The sequence below is a fragment of the Crocodylus porosus genome, unplaced genomic scaffold (genome assembly GCF_001723895.1).
Source record: "Crocodylus porosus isolate Cpor-Errol unplaced genomic scaffold, CroPor_comp1, whole genome shotgun sequence".
NCBI classification, from domain to species: Eukaryota; Metazoa; Chordata; order Crocodylia; family Crocodylidae; genus Crocodylus; species Crocodylus porosus.
Genome location: NW_017728930.1, coordinates 543385 through 558356, shown reverse-complemented (window position 1 = coordinate 558356; position 14972 = coordinate 543385). Strand labels below are relative to the sequence as shown.

At 62.7% G+C, this 14972-nt stretch overlaps 1 protein-coding gene across 1 annotated transcript; it reads right to left on the bottom strand.

The window, feature by feature from the left end:
• Positions 1 to 1604: 1604 nt before the first annotated feature.
• On the bottom strand, positions 1605 to 14304 carry BACE1 (beta-secretase 1). Its single transcript, XM_019543089.1, has 9 exons — positions 13573 to 14304; positions 8353 to 8441; positions 6743 to 6959; positions 6272 to 6409; positions 5624 to 5758; positions 3657 to 3758; positions 3243 to 3392; positions 2797 to 2968; positions 1605 to 2591 (listed from the first exon to the last, which is right to left on the bottom strand). Exons 1-9 carry the CDS (start codon positions 13831 to 13833, stop codon positions 2350 to 2352), a joined length of 1506 nt encoding a protein of 501 aa, XP_019398634.1. The 5' UTR covers positions 13834 to 14304; the 3' UTR covers positions 1605 to 2349.
• Between the last annotated feature and the right edge of the window lie 668 nt (positions 14305 to 14972).

The following is a 14972-nucleotide window of genomic DNA, read 5'->3' as shown; positions in this document are numbered from 1 at the left end:
GGGGGACGTGCACCACTGCGGGGTGTGGACCCCCTTCCTCCGGCCCTTCTGCACCTCTTGCAGGCTCCCAGGGGAGCTCTAGCTGCTTCTGCCCCACTTGTGTGCTGCACCATCGCACCTGGCAGAGCCGCTCCCGTGGTGCAAGCTTACGTGCTCTGTGCTGTCCTGGGCCATCTTCTGCCCCCCAGCAGCTTTACGGGAGCTCTGTCCAGCTTCCAGCTCCCTGCTGAGCCTGCTTCCCTCAGCTCCATGGGAAGCTCCTTCCACCTTGCCCTCCTCCAGCCAGGTCTGTGGCTGCAGTGCCCAGAAAGCAAAACAGTGCTTAAGAGAAATGCGCTAAAAACCATGTGACCCCCCCCACTGCCAGGCTGGGCAAGGCCAGGTGGGTTGCAGCACTGGAATTACAAGGATTGCGACGTGTATCTAATGCACAGGCCAGAAATGCCTGACCTCTGCGCACACCACATCTCGCTCAGCTGGACAGCAAGGATGGCACTGCCGCCTGCAGATGGGCTGTAGCAGGGGGCTCCTTTAGCAGCTAAGCCCAGAGCAGGAAGAGACGTTTCTCTCCCCTCGGCCCACGTGCTGGGGGAGCCCATCCCATGCGGTGAGACAAGGCTGCAGCAGCAGGCGGGTGCTGGCACAGGCTGGGCCTGGCTCCTATGGCTTTTGCAGGGGTGGGCGGGCTGGGTAACAGTCTGGCTTTGGGGATCCTACTGCAGGCTTGGCTGGGGCAGGCGTGCTCTCAGTTAGGGCAGGCAGGGTGCCAGGGCTGCGGCAGGGGCAGTCCGTTCTCTACCTGCTGCTCTGAGCTGTGGCCACGGGCTGCGCTTGATGGGAGGTGTCAGGGTGGGGACGACCAGCCCCTCCCCAAGCTCCCAGCCCCAGGCACAGGCAGGAGGCAGCTAGCCCAATGCCTGTGTTTCAGGAGCAGCTGCTGCCTCCTTCAGAGAACGAGGTGCTGGGACCACTCGCAGCCGAGACCAGTGCCACGGGGATCAGGCGGGGCAGAGCTGAAGAGAAGGAAGGCAGGAGGCAGGCAGGGGACCCTGCCTGGGGCTCAGGGCTGTGGGCATCTGCCTCCCCTGAGCTCCAAGGACAGAAGGTGGAAGCCACTGGGGGAGGAGACGGGATCCTGTACAGCGCTGCCCCTGTCCTCAGCAGGGGTCTTTCTCCCCACTGCCCGATGGAGCCCAGTCAGGCTCCTGCACAGTGATCTGCCCACCCAGCCAGCAAGACCCTGCCCTGACCCATGCCCAGGACACCAACACCAGGTAGGTTCCCGTGGCTGTGTGCCCGGGGTCTACCTCCATCCCATGAGGAGGCAGCGGGTCACGGAGGGTCACCAGAGAGAGCAGAGGGCAGCCAGCGCAGGGTAGTTCCCGGCTCTCTGCTCCCACGGGCCATGGGGATGCAGCCCGTAGAGTCCAGCTCACATGGGCATCCCATGGGGAAGAGGGGGGCAGCCTAGGGGCTACAGCAAACAGCAACGCGCGGGCACACGCACAGAGTACAACATGGCGAGGTGCCTCCAGGGACCCCCAGGCTGGGCTGAGTAGGTTTCACTGTGCCAACAGGCCTGGCTCTCCGGGAGCTGCTGAGGATGGGGGAAGGCTGGGCCAGCGCAGGTGCCAAGGAAGAGGCTCGGTATAGCCCTGGTCCTCTGCCCCGTGCCTGAGCTGCCTTGCGCTGCAGGCAGGCCTCCTGGCTTCCGGGCTCTGACCGCCCGATGGGGTCAAAGCATGACCTGCGGCACCACACGGGAGAGGCCAGCGAAAGCCCCAGAGCTGCCACCCCTGGGCCAGGGCACAGGTGCCTCTGAGGCTGCTGCCCTCTTCAGCCTCTGGCAATGTGTCCCTGGCTGGGGCAGGTGTGGGGCAGCTGCCTCCGGGGTGTGGAGGGCAGGGACTCCATGTCTGCCTGGCAGAACAGGGAGGGGCTGTCCCCAGCCCCCCAGGGCAGCAGCACACCTGGGGTATTAGCTAGGAACCAACCAATTGAACCTGAAAGCATGGGACAGTGACCCCCACTGACCACTGGCGCCCTGCTCCCCAGCCTGGGGCTGCCCTGCCACCAGTGCCTCACCCTCCCTTGCTGCTCCAGCGCCCACCCCAGGACCTGGCTGCCACAGGGCAGGTGGGAGGGCAAGGGGGGCACCAGGGGCCTGCCTCTGGGCAATGGCTCTGCTGCTGGCAGACAGGATCGCTCCCTTCCCCCTCCCTGCCAGGCACCTCGTGTTCCAGGGGCAGAAGAGCCCATGCCCCAAGTCGGAGCTGTGCCTGCTCCCGCCCTGGCTCTGGGCCCCCCGGGAGCAGGCTCCAGCAGCCCCCTCGGCCTGCGGGGCAGGCGTCACTTGAGCAAGGATATGTCGTCGGCAAAGTCGTCGTGGTCCCGCCGCAGGCAGCGGAAGCAGCGCCACTGGAAGACCATCAGACAGAGCGGCAGCATGAAGAGGGCGCAGATGGCCGCCATGACATAGGCGATGGTCATCAGCGTGGACTCGTCCGTCTGCGGGATGTTGTAGCCGCAGTCCGCCATGTCGGGGTGCAGGTATGGCCCCTCCACCGCCGCCCGCCGGAACTCGTCGTGCACTGTGCGTGGGGAGGGTGGTGTCACGCGCCAGAACGGGCACCCGGCACTGGCTGGGAGCACGGGGGACCGCCTGGCCAGAGCAGACCCCTGCCCCCAGCACCCGCAGCCGACCACCCTGCCGGCTCCACTGCTCGCTCCCAGGCCACTGCTGTCAGCCCGGGTGGTGTCACTGAGCACACTCACATGTGCCCCCCCTGCCCTCACCGTGGCAGGTGCTGACTGCAAAGCCGATGCGCTTGCGGGCCCGGTCAAAGACGACGTAGAAGCCCTCCATGATGACGGCGCCCATGACGGTGCCAGTGGAGGACTGCGAGATGGCAAACTTGTAGCAGTCATCCTGGGAGGTAGCCACATCCTCCACGGGGCGCAGGTATTGCTGGAGAGAGATGGGGAACCATCATCCATGCTGCTGGGGCGATGTGCTGGCCCCCAAATGGTCCAGCCTCTGGTTCCACCCACGATGGAGAGAGGGGGCTGAAACTAGACTCCAAACCCCAACACTAAACCTCAGGGGCTAGGCCTCCCCTTCCCCTGGCCAGGGCTGCTGTCCCAGGGACCCCAGGCTGCACTGTGGTGCTCTCCACGCTTTTCCTCCTCTGGCCGCTGCCCTGGCTGCACTCCCCCCTGCCCAGCATGGCACGGGGACCCACCTGGGGCAGGATGGTGATCCGGAAGGACTGGTTGGTGGCTTCGCCCATCAAATAGAGTGAGATGACAGGGAAGATGTGCCAGGGGGTGGTGCCAACCTGCCAGCACACCAGCTGCTCCCCCAGCCAGAAGCCGTCGGGGAACTTCTCCGTCTGTCCGGCAGAGAAGGGAGAGAGTGTGAGCATCTGTGCCAAAATGCAGGAAATTTGGGCCGGGGCCTGCCAGAGCCTGGTGGAGATGCTTGCAAGGATGCAGCGGGACTTTCCTCCTCCCTCTCCCAGTGGTGGATGAGGTGAGTCCCTCTGCACAGTGCTCTGAGGTGGCAGCCCAAAGCGGCATGAGCTTGGGGGCTGTGGCTGTGCTGAGACATGGCCCGGGTCCGAGGGGGTGGGGTGGGGTGTGGTGGGGGAACTGACCGAAGACGCTGTTTTGATGGACTTGACTGCAGCCTCGAACACCTTCTTCGGCAGCCGGAGGTTGGTGGTCCCGCTGTCCACAATGCTCTTGTCATAGTTGTACTGTAGGGGTGACAGGAGGTAACGTGGTGCGTGAGACTCCAGCCCTGCTGCTCCCAGGTGAGCTCAGAGCCAAGTCTGGGAGGCTGCACCCTCTGCAAGGTGCCATCTCCGTACGCAGCTATCTCAGCCAGGACTGGGCTCTGGTTCCAGCGTGATCCCCACGCCTCCAGCAAACACCTGCTGCATCCAGGAGAGGCCCAACCCTCAACTGCCTGTGGGTCAAAGCTGCCACGGATGCACCCACAGCTGGGGTGGGGGCAGTGCCTGCTGCAGGCTGTCTCAGCTCCCCAGGGAGCAGCATGACAGCTCTGCGAGCATCTCGCTGGAGCATGTGGGAAGTGCTCCTGTGCGCTCAGGAGTGATTTCAGCCAGAGTGCATTTGCTGGGTGTCTCGTGTGGCCGGTATCAAAACTGCCCTAGAGTTTCTAGTAAGAGTGCATCGTCAGTCCTGATCACAGGAAGCCCTGCCCCTCTTACGGGGCATCTCAACAGTGGACCCTGTTGTGATGGACAAAGAGGGGTTGCTTGCTAGCCTCCAAATTAAAGCTTGGGACCATGAGCTGGTTTTGCTTGCTCTGTGCTCCCAGGACTTGGCACCACCCAGCAGCGTGTGTTTGTGCAGCATTAGAAGACCCCATTTTCCAAAGCTTCCAGCGGCTGTTGGCAACTGCTAACAGGAACACGGTCTGCAAGAGGGAGTGTTCATGGAAATGGGGGGGTCCTTTACAGACGTCCTTCTGGATGCTCAGGCAGCCCCAGTGTCACCAATGGAGGACAAGATGAGGCTGTGTGAGACACCCCACATGCCAAAGCGGAAGTGGAAGCAGCAAGAAAACATGAGATGGCTACGGAAAGTACGGCGAGGAGTGATGCTAAGCTGTGAGTTAAACCCAAGGCTGCTAAGCCAGGAAGCAGCAGGAATCCCTGGAATATTAGTGGGCAACATGGCTTACACTGCGTATTAGGGACAGCCGCTCTTTCCCATCCGTCCCCAGAGGCAAACAGTACAGGGACAGGCAGCAGCATGGAGCTACCTCTGCTCGTGTTTGCAATGAAGCGGGAAGGCGAAGCAGCCCGTGCACTGTGGCGGCTGGAGTCAGAAGTCTGCCTCTGTATCAAGGGCAGATGGGAGGCACATGTGCTACATTTAAATGCCTGCAGATCAGCAGGCTGGAAAACTGCCCCTTGGAGTTGCTGCAGAGCTCCACGTTGCTAATACCAACATTTCACAGAGTTGGGAAACCCGGAGAGCTGCTGGAGGTAAAGGCCAAACGAGGTGATACAAGTGGCAAAAGGGCTGACTCGGGGAACTAGAGCTGTCCTCCATGAGCAGGGTATTGGACCCGTTCAGCTGGGCTCGCAGAAGGACGGGAGTCTGTGGTGTAATTAAAGCCAGGCAGTGCAGGGTCACGGAAAGTGGGGCTTGTCTTTTTCAGCAAGATCACAGCCTGGCTGTGCTGATACAGTGACCTGGGAACTCCCCAGGGCAAGGAGCACAGCATCCCCAGATGTGAAAGCCTGCACTACATGGCATTTCCAGGGGATACAATAGCTGGAGGCCAGGCCAGCTGGGTTGTGGGGGGAGGAGTGGCTCGCAAAGATCTCAGTGGGTTGCTTCTAGCAGGACTCGGGGTCCAGCCTCGGCTCAGCACTAGTTGATGTTTTACTGGTGACAGTGGAGAGGAAGGTTGCGTCACTGTCCTGTTGTCCTCAATCGCTGGGTTACATGGTCACGATGCACCAAACCGCACTGGAATCCAGCCCAAGTGCAGTGCTCCCGGGAGCTGAGACCAGGGCCCTGTCCGTGGGACAGCAGCCTGTCCCGTGGCTCAGACAGCAGCCTGAGCACCCCCACCCTTCCTCACCTCTTTGCAGTCCATCTTCAGGTCCTGCCCGTTGATCTCCACCTTGACAATGATGACCTCGTAGTACCACTCCTTCCTGATGGGAGTGTACCAGATGCTGCCGACATAGAGGGAATGGTCGATGCCGCCAATGATCTGCAGCAAGGAGAGGCGTGAGGTGTGCTCCCGGGCCAGCTTGGGCAAGTGGAGCACAGGGCATCGGGGTGCTGCCTTGCACCATACAAACGTGACCTCTGGGGGGGGCTGCACCAGCTCGCTGCGCATCTGGGCGCACGTGGAGTTCATTTCTGCCACCAACTGCTTCATTGTGCGGCAGACTGGGGGGAGGTGGGGCCCTGCTGACCAGCTGGCAGAGGCATCGCTTGTCCCTCCTGCCCCACTCCCAGCTTGTCCTGTTCCCACCCACCCCTCGCTGCCCAGGCTAGAAGTTCCCAGAGATCACGCGGAGGAGTGACGCTAGCCGGGGCGAGAGCCGCAGGTCCGTGAGAAGCTCCTGTCCTGGCCTCCCACATCGGGCCATGCCCACAACCCCTCAGGGCTGCCCAGGCCCAACGTGTTCCCCGCTGGACCTCTCCACCCCTCTATTGCTGCCTGCCCTGGGGGCCTGCTCCGTCCTCTCAGAGGGCAGCCCAGAGCCTGCACACTCACCATGCTGCCGCCAACTGATGCCAAGGCCTCGGACTCGTTGGGGGAGAAGCCTGCCCCGCACAGCTGCAGGGAGAAGATGTTGGGGACCCGCGTGTGCTTCACCAGCGAGTCGAAGAAGGGCTCCAAGCTGTCATCAGGCTGGGGAGGTGAGAGCCAGAGCTGTGACTGTCTGACCATGCTCTGGAGCTCATAGGGATGGGATGAGGCCAGGCTGGCCCCTGTGGTGGAGGCTGGCACCCATGCTGAGCTGCAGGGAGCTGCTCAGGTGTCTCCCAGTGCTGTGGGGACAGGAGTCTGGTGGTATCCTCCCCTGCCAGCCACCCCGTTACCCCCAGGGCCCCGCTCCACACCGGGCACCCCTGCCAAGTGCACTGATAGCAGGACAAGAGGCTGCTCCTGGCAGCCCCAGGGTAGATGTAAAGGCAGGCTGCCAGGCAGAGCCAAGGCGAGAGGGGAGGCAGCAGGGCTCACCCGGGCGATCTCAGCATAGGCCAGCCCCAGGATCCCCTCCCAGTTGGAGCCGTTGATGAAGAACTTATCCGACTTGGTGATGGCTGCAATGTTGGCTCGGACGGTGACTCTGGGGCCGTGGGGGATGGTGACCAGGTCGGTCCCGAGCTCCCCCTCCCACTTGCCCTGGGTGTACGGCACGTAGACGCCCTTCCGCAGGTCCCGGTAGGTGCTGGACCTGGAAAAGGGGCCAAAGAGCAAGATCCATGAGATAAGCCCAGCAGGAGGGCAGGAAAGCATGGGAGCGGCAGGAGGCCTGGGAAGGCAGATCTGACTACACATGTGCCAGGAAAACCAGGGGACGTCCTGGGACAGGCTAGCAAACCCCTGTGTGTGTGAGAGAGCCTGGCTAGCGAACCCATGTATGCCTGTGCATGCATTCATGTGTATGTGTGAGACAAGCTAGAGAACTTGTGTGTGCACACGCGTATCCACTTATAGCAGAGAGTCTGTGAGTGTGCAGTTCTCAGTCTCTGCAGATCAGGACTTGACTGCCCAGGCTGCCAGCTGACCTGCACGTGTGCCTGAATGAGGGCACCCAGGGGCTCCCTGCTGTCGCGTCCCCAATGTCAGGACGCATGAGCTTCCTGCCGTAGCTGTGGGCATGCATGTGCATGTGTCACGTGTCCCATGTGGGTGTCCCAGCTCTCCTTGTGCCCTGCTCCCAACTGTACACCCAGCATGGTGACTTTGCTGCTACCGGCAGTGCCCAGGGTGCGGAGCCAGGCCCTGCCAGAGATCCAAGGGCCCATCAGGCTGGAACCCGGCCAGCTGGGACCCGGGGCTTGGGGCAGGCCCTGGGAGCACCATGGGAAGGCAGCACACAAGCCTGGCCATTGTTCATTGTGCCCGGCAGCCGGCAGGCCAGACAGTGTCTCAATGTTCGGGGTGGCAGAGCAGCAGCCGGGGGCCCCCCCTCCTCAGAGCACAGAAAGGGGCCATTGACTCCCCCCAGCACAGACACTGCGTCACGGGGGCTGGACAGCACCTGACAGCGCCAGCCTGGAGCGGGGCCATCGCCGAGCTTGGCAGTGCCGGCCTCGTGACCCAGCCATCAGCGAGCGCAGCAGGTATCGGAGATGGAGGGGGCACGGCCCCCTCTGGGAAGCTGAAGGAAGCCTGCCTGGGGCATCCCAGCACAAAGCATGTTGGGGGCCAGGCGTGTTGTGGGGCCAGTGTCAGACCTGCAGAGCACCCACATCTGAGGTCCTGGGGCAGCTCCCTTCGCTTGCAGCCCGTGCATCTGCTAGATGGACGCAGCCATGAGCACAGCAAGGGAAATCTGCAGAGGCTGGGGAGCACCGGAGGCACTGCTGGACATGCACGTGGGCATCCAGCGCTGTTCCCAGGGGCTGGGACGCATCTCCTTGCCCACAGCTGACTGCTGCAGGGGCTCTCAGCTCCAAGGTGGAGAGCCGGGGCAGAGGCTCCCCCCGCCCCTTCTTGCCCCCTGCCTGCCCTGGCTGTCACCCATGGAGGCAGGACGCTGGCTGGGGTGTGCAGAGCCTGGCAGGGTGGGGGCCAGTGCTGGCAGCCCTTCCGGGTTGCCCCACGGCGCACGCTGTACTCACAGCTGCCGCTGGTAGTACCTCTGCAGGAACGCGTGAGGTGCTGCCCCAACTGCAAAGTTGCTGCTGCCTGTGTCCACCAGGATGTTCAGCTGGAGACAGAGAGAGAGAGCGGGGAGACCATGTTACTCGGGAGCTAGAAGTGTGAGTCTGGAGCCGAGCTGGCTCGTGCAAGGGCTTTAGCCTTCCCTGTTGTGGGTGTGTCGTGGCACGAGCATCCTCCTTACGGGGCCTCACAGCTACTGTGGGAGGGCACTGGGCCCCTTGGGAGCCATGCAGCAGGGCAGGGATGCACAGGGCTTGCCAGGGTGTGCAGACCCACTGCAGCAGAGCTAGCAGCACTGGGGCTCCACGCTGCACCAGTGCCAGATGCCTGGGGACCTCCAGGAGCTGGAACCAGCTCTCCCAAGCAGACCGAGGCTCAGCATCCCAGCCCTGAGGGTGGCCTGCTGCAGGCACGAGCTCTGGCACGGAGCAGTCAGGCTCACAGCCCTCCTGAATGCGCCCCCGAACTGGCGCAGGGACTGTTCATGCCTGGTAGAAAAGCTCCTGTACGTGGCCCCCGCTGGCCGCAAGGGTGGGAGAGGTGGGCTGCACTGTCCTGTCCCCAGCAGATTCCCTGGCTCATCAGTAATGTCTGCCTGGCATGGGCACAGATCGAGAGCTTGCGGCCCAGGGCTTCCAAGGGCAGAGCTGGTTTCAGACCCTGGGCTCACATAGGCCCCCCAGGCCTGGCCTGCAGGGGGGCTGGGTGCCAGGATACGGAAAGCAAGGCGTCATTCCGTAGCCGCCTCTCACTGGCACATGCATGTACGGGTGCACGCATGGATATGCACACAACACTTGCCCACTCCCTGCCCTGCACAGCTCCCTCAGTGCCCTTGGCCTTTGCTGCAGCACATCCCCAGACATGGCCATGTTGTGCCCGCTGGCTCTGCATGCCACAACCCCAGTGCCAGGCCATGAGGTCTGCATGCAGCTGCCTCGGAGCAGTTCCCGCCCCACCGTGCCGGTGCCAGGCTGTCCCCACGCAGCACTGCCTCCCCTCTCGTTTAGCTCTGCAGTGCCCTGGGGATGCTTGCTCTTTGTACATCTTCCTGCACTAACCCATGCTCTTGGCAGAAGGGGATCGATATCCCTCGACAGCCTCTGGCACCAGCCTATACCTTGCTCCCAGAAGGGCTGTGGGATGCCGCGTGACGGCAGCTGGCGGGGCCTTGGCATCCTTGGCAGCTCTGCCTCCACCAGGCAAACTACACAGGGCTGTGGGATCTGCCTTCCCCAGGAGCCCTGCCCAGCCCCTGTGCCAGGGATATCGCACAGCCCTGCTGTGTTGCACTGCCGCGGGTGAAACCTGAGCCGAGAATGCCTGTCACACACACCTGGTTCTTGTACAGGAACAGACAATGACTGAAATTCAGTGCGGGGTGGGGACAGCTGCTGGAGGGCTCAGTGTGCCCTGCTCCTCCCTCCCCTGTGCCCAGCCTGCAGCCCCTGGGCCCCAGCTGCCCCTCCACGGGCTGTGGTCCTGGGCTCCTGCTGATGCTGAAAGCACCGTGCCCTTGACCTGAGCCGCGGTCAGGAAGTGGATGCACGCCGACAGGGCAGGGGGCTCCGCAGAGTCTCTGCAGACGTTGCTGCTCCGCCTTCACTTAGAGGCCGTCTGCGCTGGGGAGCGGATTGCTGCTGCTCCCTGCGGTGGCCGGCACCTCCCCGGAGCCCGGCACTGACACAGCGGGAGAGACAGCGGGTCTAGCACGGTCCACGCTTTGGCTCTGCAGACCTTGCCCTGCACGAGAGCCTACCCAAGTCAGGGACAGCCTCCTGGAACCTGCAGTGTCTCTGGGGCTGGATGGGACGCTGTCACCCCCCGGGTGAGCGCTCTGGACGGGCAGGACTGATTGCTGTGCCAGCCTGGTTCCTGGCACCCCTGCACCACGGGCTGTCTCTGCCCCCCGCCAAGGGGTACAGTAACACCACAAGCCAGAAGGGCAGCATAGGGCAGGTGGGAATAAAGCAGGGCCAGGGAGTCTTGGACCTGCAAGCTGTCACCCTGCTGACTCAGTGTTTCTTGTCCTGCAGTTGGGCTCCCCATCCTGGAGACTCAGCCTGGCCGCCTCTTCTCCAGGGAAATCCCTGGACGCGGGAAGTCTTGGCCTGATGGAGCCTGAACCCACAGACATTCAGGGCGCCCAGCAGACAAGTTGCTTCCTCTCACGGTGAATGGCTGTGGGGGCAGCTGCTGCACCGTAGTGCTAGTGTTGGCCCCTTCTGGGTTGCTCTGCTCTGGGCTTGTCACACCCAGGTCAGCCCCAAGCCAACTGGGCTGGGCTGGGCTGGGCTGGGCTGGGAGAGGATCTCCCTGCAGAGCTCTGTGCATTGCAGCCGTGGGCACGGAGGCACTCGCTGGTGATCAGCCCGTGCTCCTGAGCAGCCTGGTGCTGCCTGTGCATGTCCGGGCGTGGATGGATGCAGGGGGACAACCACTCACCTGTGAGCGAGGCATGGTAAGGTGCTGCCCCAAAACAAAACTGCAGCTCAGCAGGCCTGGAATGAGCCCCACGGGAAATTAAAGGCAAGGGAGACAGGCCAGGTGCTCGCAGGTGTGTTGAGCAGAGCCACCCCTGGGAGAGGCTCAGACCAGAAACCCTGCCCCTCTGCAGGCTCAGATGTCTCGGTGCTCGTGCACGGACGCACATACACACATACTTCACAGACAATCACACACGTGAGCATTCACAGACACGCATGTGCTGTTCAACCAAAGGCATTAATTCTACTACAACAGCCTGACAGGCTTTTGCTCCAGTGCAAAAAACCCAACTTGCCTTTGGACAGGGGCCACAGCCCAAACCTGTGCCCCAGAAGTCTGCCCACCAGCGTGTGGGAACAGGTGTCATTCTCATTCAGTGTGTTTTTCCTCTACAAGCTCCAGCCACCCCAGCGCTGGGGGAGCTGGCACAGTGCCTGCTTCTTGTGTGTCCACCAGGTAGGCACCCAGGTAAGGGATGAGGCGTTCCTTGTGGCACATGGAGATGGGGTACAGGAGGCCCCGGAGACGGGCTAGGACAGGGAGGCAGCCCTCCCCAGGGCTTGGAAAGAGATGCCTGCCAGGGAAGCTGAGGGGTTGGGGTGCAGTGTGTACGGAAGCAGGTGGCTGAGGCAGGGGACCCTGGATCACCGTGGCCCCTCCAGCAGCAGCTCTCGCCTGTGCCTGGTGGGGCTGGGGCTGCAGGCCAAAGCTACCAGTGCTGAGCAGGAGGGCTGCAGGGCTCTGGCCTTCCACGTGGGAGCCCCTCTCCCCAGCCGAGCGTGGCCAGGGACAGGGTCACCATCTGGTGAGAGGGCCAGGCCCAACGACCTGAGCACTGCCAGCCCAGTGAGTGGCAGGTACGTCCCCAGCCACCCCTGCAGCCACCCAGAAGGAAGGGCACAGCCAGCGGCTGGCAGCTGCCATGCTGGCATCACTGCCCCAAGTGACTGGGGATAAGCAAGGCCAACAGCAGGCTTGTTTTTTATCACATCCCACCCAGGATGGGCCTGCTGCCAGCTCCCAGCCTCTGGTTTAGCTCAGATGCTCCCAGCAAGGCAGGGACAGGCAGAGCAGTAAGTTGCATGTGAGCGTGAGCTACTTGGCAGCAGCTTGGAGCACAAGGAGCTCAGGAAAGTTTGGCGCCATCAGCAGAAGCTTTTGGAGTGGAAGCAGGCACCAAGCATGCCTCACCTGCTGTCAACCAGGGGCTGCCTGCAGGTGAGGATACCCTGGCTTCCTCTGGGGTATCCTCTGGAAACACAGACCACATGTGTGTGCAAGCGTATACATGCACCCCCGCCAAGCACTGACACCCATGCTGGGCACCACGCATGCTGCACACACAGAGCCGTGCAGCAGGCTCGCAGAACACGCACACAGGTGAATGCCTGGGTCCCTAGGCTCCCCTCTGGACCACTCGTCTTGCAGCAGATGGCCCAGCAAAAGCATCCCCGCTATGGGCACCGAATCCGGCTCCGACTGTGTGCACGCGCACAGAGCATGCAGCTTCCCACGTCCCCACACGCATGCACAGGTCTCGTTGCCCCACCCCCACCAGCCTGCCTCTAGTTTTAATTAGCAAGTCAGCTTTCTCACTGCCGTCATGTCAGCCAGGCAAAGCTCATGTTCCCTGGGTGCCTGCATCTCATTTCCATGCAGTAGAAATGATTATAGCACCTGAGAAAGACAAGGCAAAGCTCCCAGCTGGCCATTCCCACCAGGCTGCGCAGTCAGAGGAGCCCTGCCATTTCCAACCCCCCCTGCTGAGCATTTGCACTGCAATGGGGACATACCAAAATGAACCCCATAATTTGAAAGCCACATATCTCTGTCTCTAGCAGGGAGCCTGTCTCCCTGTGGCCCCCTCTCTCTCTCTCTCCCTCTCTCTCTGTCTCTCTCCTGCACATCTGCATGCTGTGGGAACCTGAAATAAAGTTGCTCAAACAACAAGAAATGCTGCAAACCCTGGGCCCCCCCGATCGTGCAGGTAACACAGGGTCCTTGCTTGCACAGTGGGTTAACCTGAGAACAGCAGTGTCAGCCAAGGACAGGAGCTCAGCACCGGGGTTTTGCAGGGTCACCCCTACAGCGCTGCAGGGACGAGGAGGGATCGTGCAGTCCTGGGCCCTGCCCTCGCAGGAGCTGGGCCTTCAGGAAGGCTGTTTGCTCATCTGCGCTGCACTTGCTTTGGTGATTTCAGCAGCAGCAAACACACAGCAGCAGCATAGAAACCAGTGCCCCTTTGCCCCTGAAGCAGGAGAAACAGAGCCAATGTGGTGCCTCTATCCAGAGGCGATTGCCAAGGGCACTGTGTATATGTCCCGGGAGAAACCGTCCCCAGCCTGGGCTGTGCCGCGCGTCTGCACCCAGGCAGAGCTTCCCACAGCACAGGCCTTTCTCCCGCACACAGACAAAGAGCACCTGGAGCAGGTGCATGCAATGGGCTCTGGATCTGGGCTGTACAGCTCCCTTGAGGGAAAGCTTTCTTTTTCATTCTCCAGCACCCAGGTGAATCACTTACTAACGCTCCTGTGCCCCGACCAGCAATTGTTGGGAAGACCTTGGACACACGCCAGGCTACACTGACCTACCCTCGCCTCTCAGCTTGACCTCGGTGAGGTCAGGGCTCAGCCACGGCGTGGCAAGCCCAGCCCGTGCCTGCAGCCAGGGGCTTCCGGACAGCGCCTTACCTTTTGCGGGGGGCTCCCAACAGTCATCTCCACATAGTAGCCCTGCCCAGACTTGCCCCGCAAGTTATCTATCATGTCCACAAAATTGCTCCCCTGCTTGGAGTCCTCCTGCTCCCCCTCGGCGGCTCGCTGCACCCGGTGGCCCTGGGCCGGGGGGCCCAGCCCGTTGCGCAGCGGCACGTGGATCCCCAGCTGCGCGCGGCCGGCTCGCACCACGCCAGAGCCCAGGCAGAGCAGCAGCCAGGGCAACACGTGAGCCATGTCGGTGAGAGTCCGTCCCTCGCAGCGGGGTTCTGGAGGTGGCAGTCGCTGGCTTTGCCTTCAAGAAAATCCTTCTCTTCGCAAAGAGAAATGCATGCGGGCTGGGAGGACAGCAGGTCCTACTCAGCTGCCGGAGGGCTACTTCATAGCTGCCCCGCGGTCACCAGCAGCGGCTCGGGGGCATCGAGACTTCCAGCATGAAAAATACATGGGTGTAGAGATGTCTCTGTGGACGGCAGAAGACGTCAAGCAGGCAGGTGAGGCGGGAGGCGACGCGGTGCCAAGAGGCCCCCGGGAGCAGCAGTCATGCTGGGAGGATGGCTTTTTTCTTCTTCTTTTGGTTAGTTGGAGCATGGGAAACCCTCCGGCAGGGTCCGTTTGCAGGCAGCGTTGTCAGTCCACCATAATCTCTCCGCTCTGCAAGCGAGATTTGGAGGCGGAAAGACTTGTGGCGGCTGCTGTCAAAGCCAAAGGTTTTTTCCCCCCGACAAGGATCTCTGGGAGCTGTAGTTTCCCGGTGCTTTCCCTTCCCGCTCGGCGGGCGGGTTTTGATGCCCTCTGGTGAAGAGCCGAGGTCTCGCCTCCGCGCAGGGAGAAATGGAGACAGTTTCGTGCGGCCAGGCCTGCGAGAGGCCAGGCAAAGCCGTGGCTGGCGGCTGAAGCTGGCAAGCGTGGTCCAAGCAGCGGTGCCGGCTCCTGGTGGAGGGCGGCGAGGGGGTGTCCGGAGGGAAGGGCCTATTTGTGTCAGGAGAGCGGCCGGACCACGACCCCCTCGCAGTGTCGTGCTGCCCCCAGGCTGGCCGGAACCTCTCCGCGTGCGTCACGCCGGGGCCTGCGCGGCCTGGACGGGGAAGGGGGGAGGCCGCGGACGAGTCGGCTGGGCCCTCTGCGGGCACGGCTGGGGGCCAGGAGCGGGCTGGCCCCTTGCTGCGCACCGTGAGGTAGCGCGACTCCGGGAGCTGGGGATGGAGCAGGGGCCTGTCCAGGGTGCTGGCGGCGCAGGCGCTGCGCGGGGCCAGCAGGGGGCGCCCCCGCGCGGACTACAACTCCCACAAGGCCGCGGGGTGGTGGCGCCGTCACGTGGCCCCGGCGCCCAATCCGGAGCGGCGGGGCCGGCGCGGCCGTTGCTAGGCACCGGG

Bases quoted from the DNA above. Each gene is read 5' to 3' on its own strand.
- BACE1 (XM_019543089.1), bottom strand. From the start codon at position 13,833: ATGGCTCACGTGTTGCCCTGGCTGCTGCTCTGCCTGGGCTCTGGCGTG. The intron at 5,759-6,271 runs GTGAGTGTGCAG...TCCTTGCTGCAG, and splicing joins CATCAGTTGGCGGCAGCATG to ATCATTGGCGGCATCGACCA. The intron at 2,969-3,242 runs GTGGGTCCCCGT...ATCTCTCTCCAG, and splicing joins GGATCACCATCCTGCCCCAG to CAATACCTGCGCCCCGTGGA.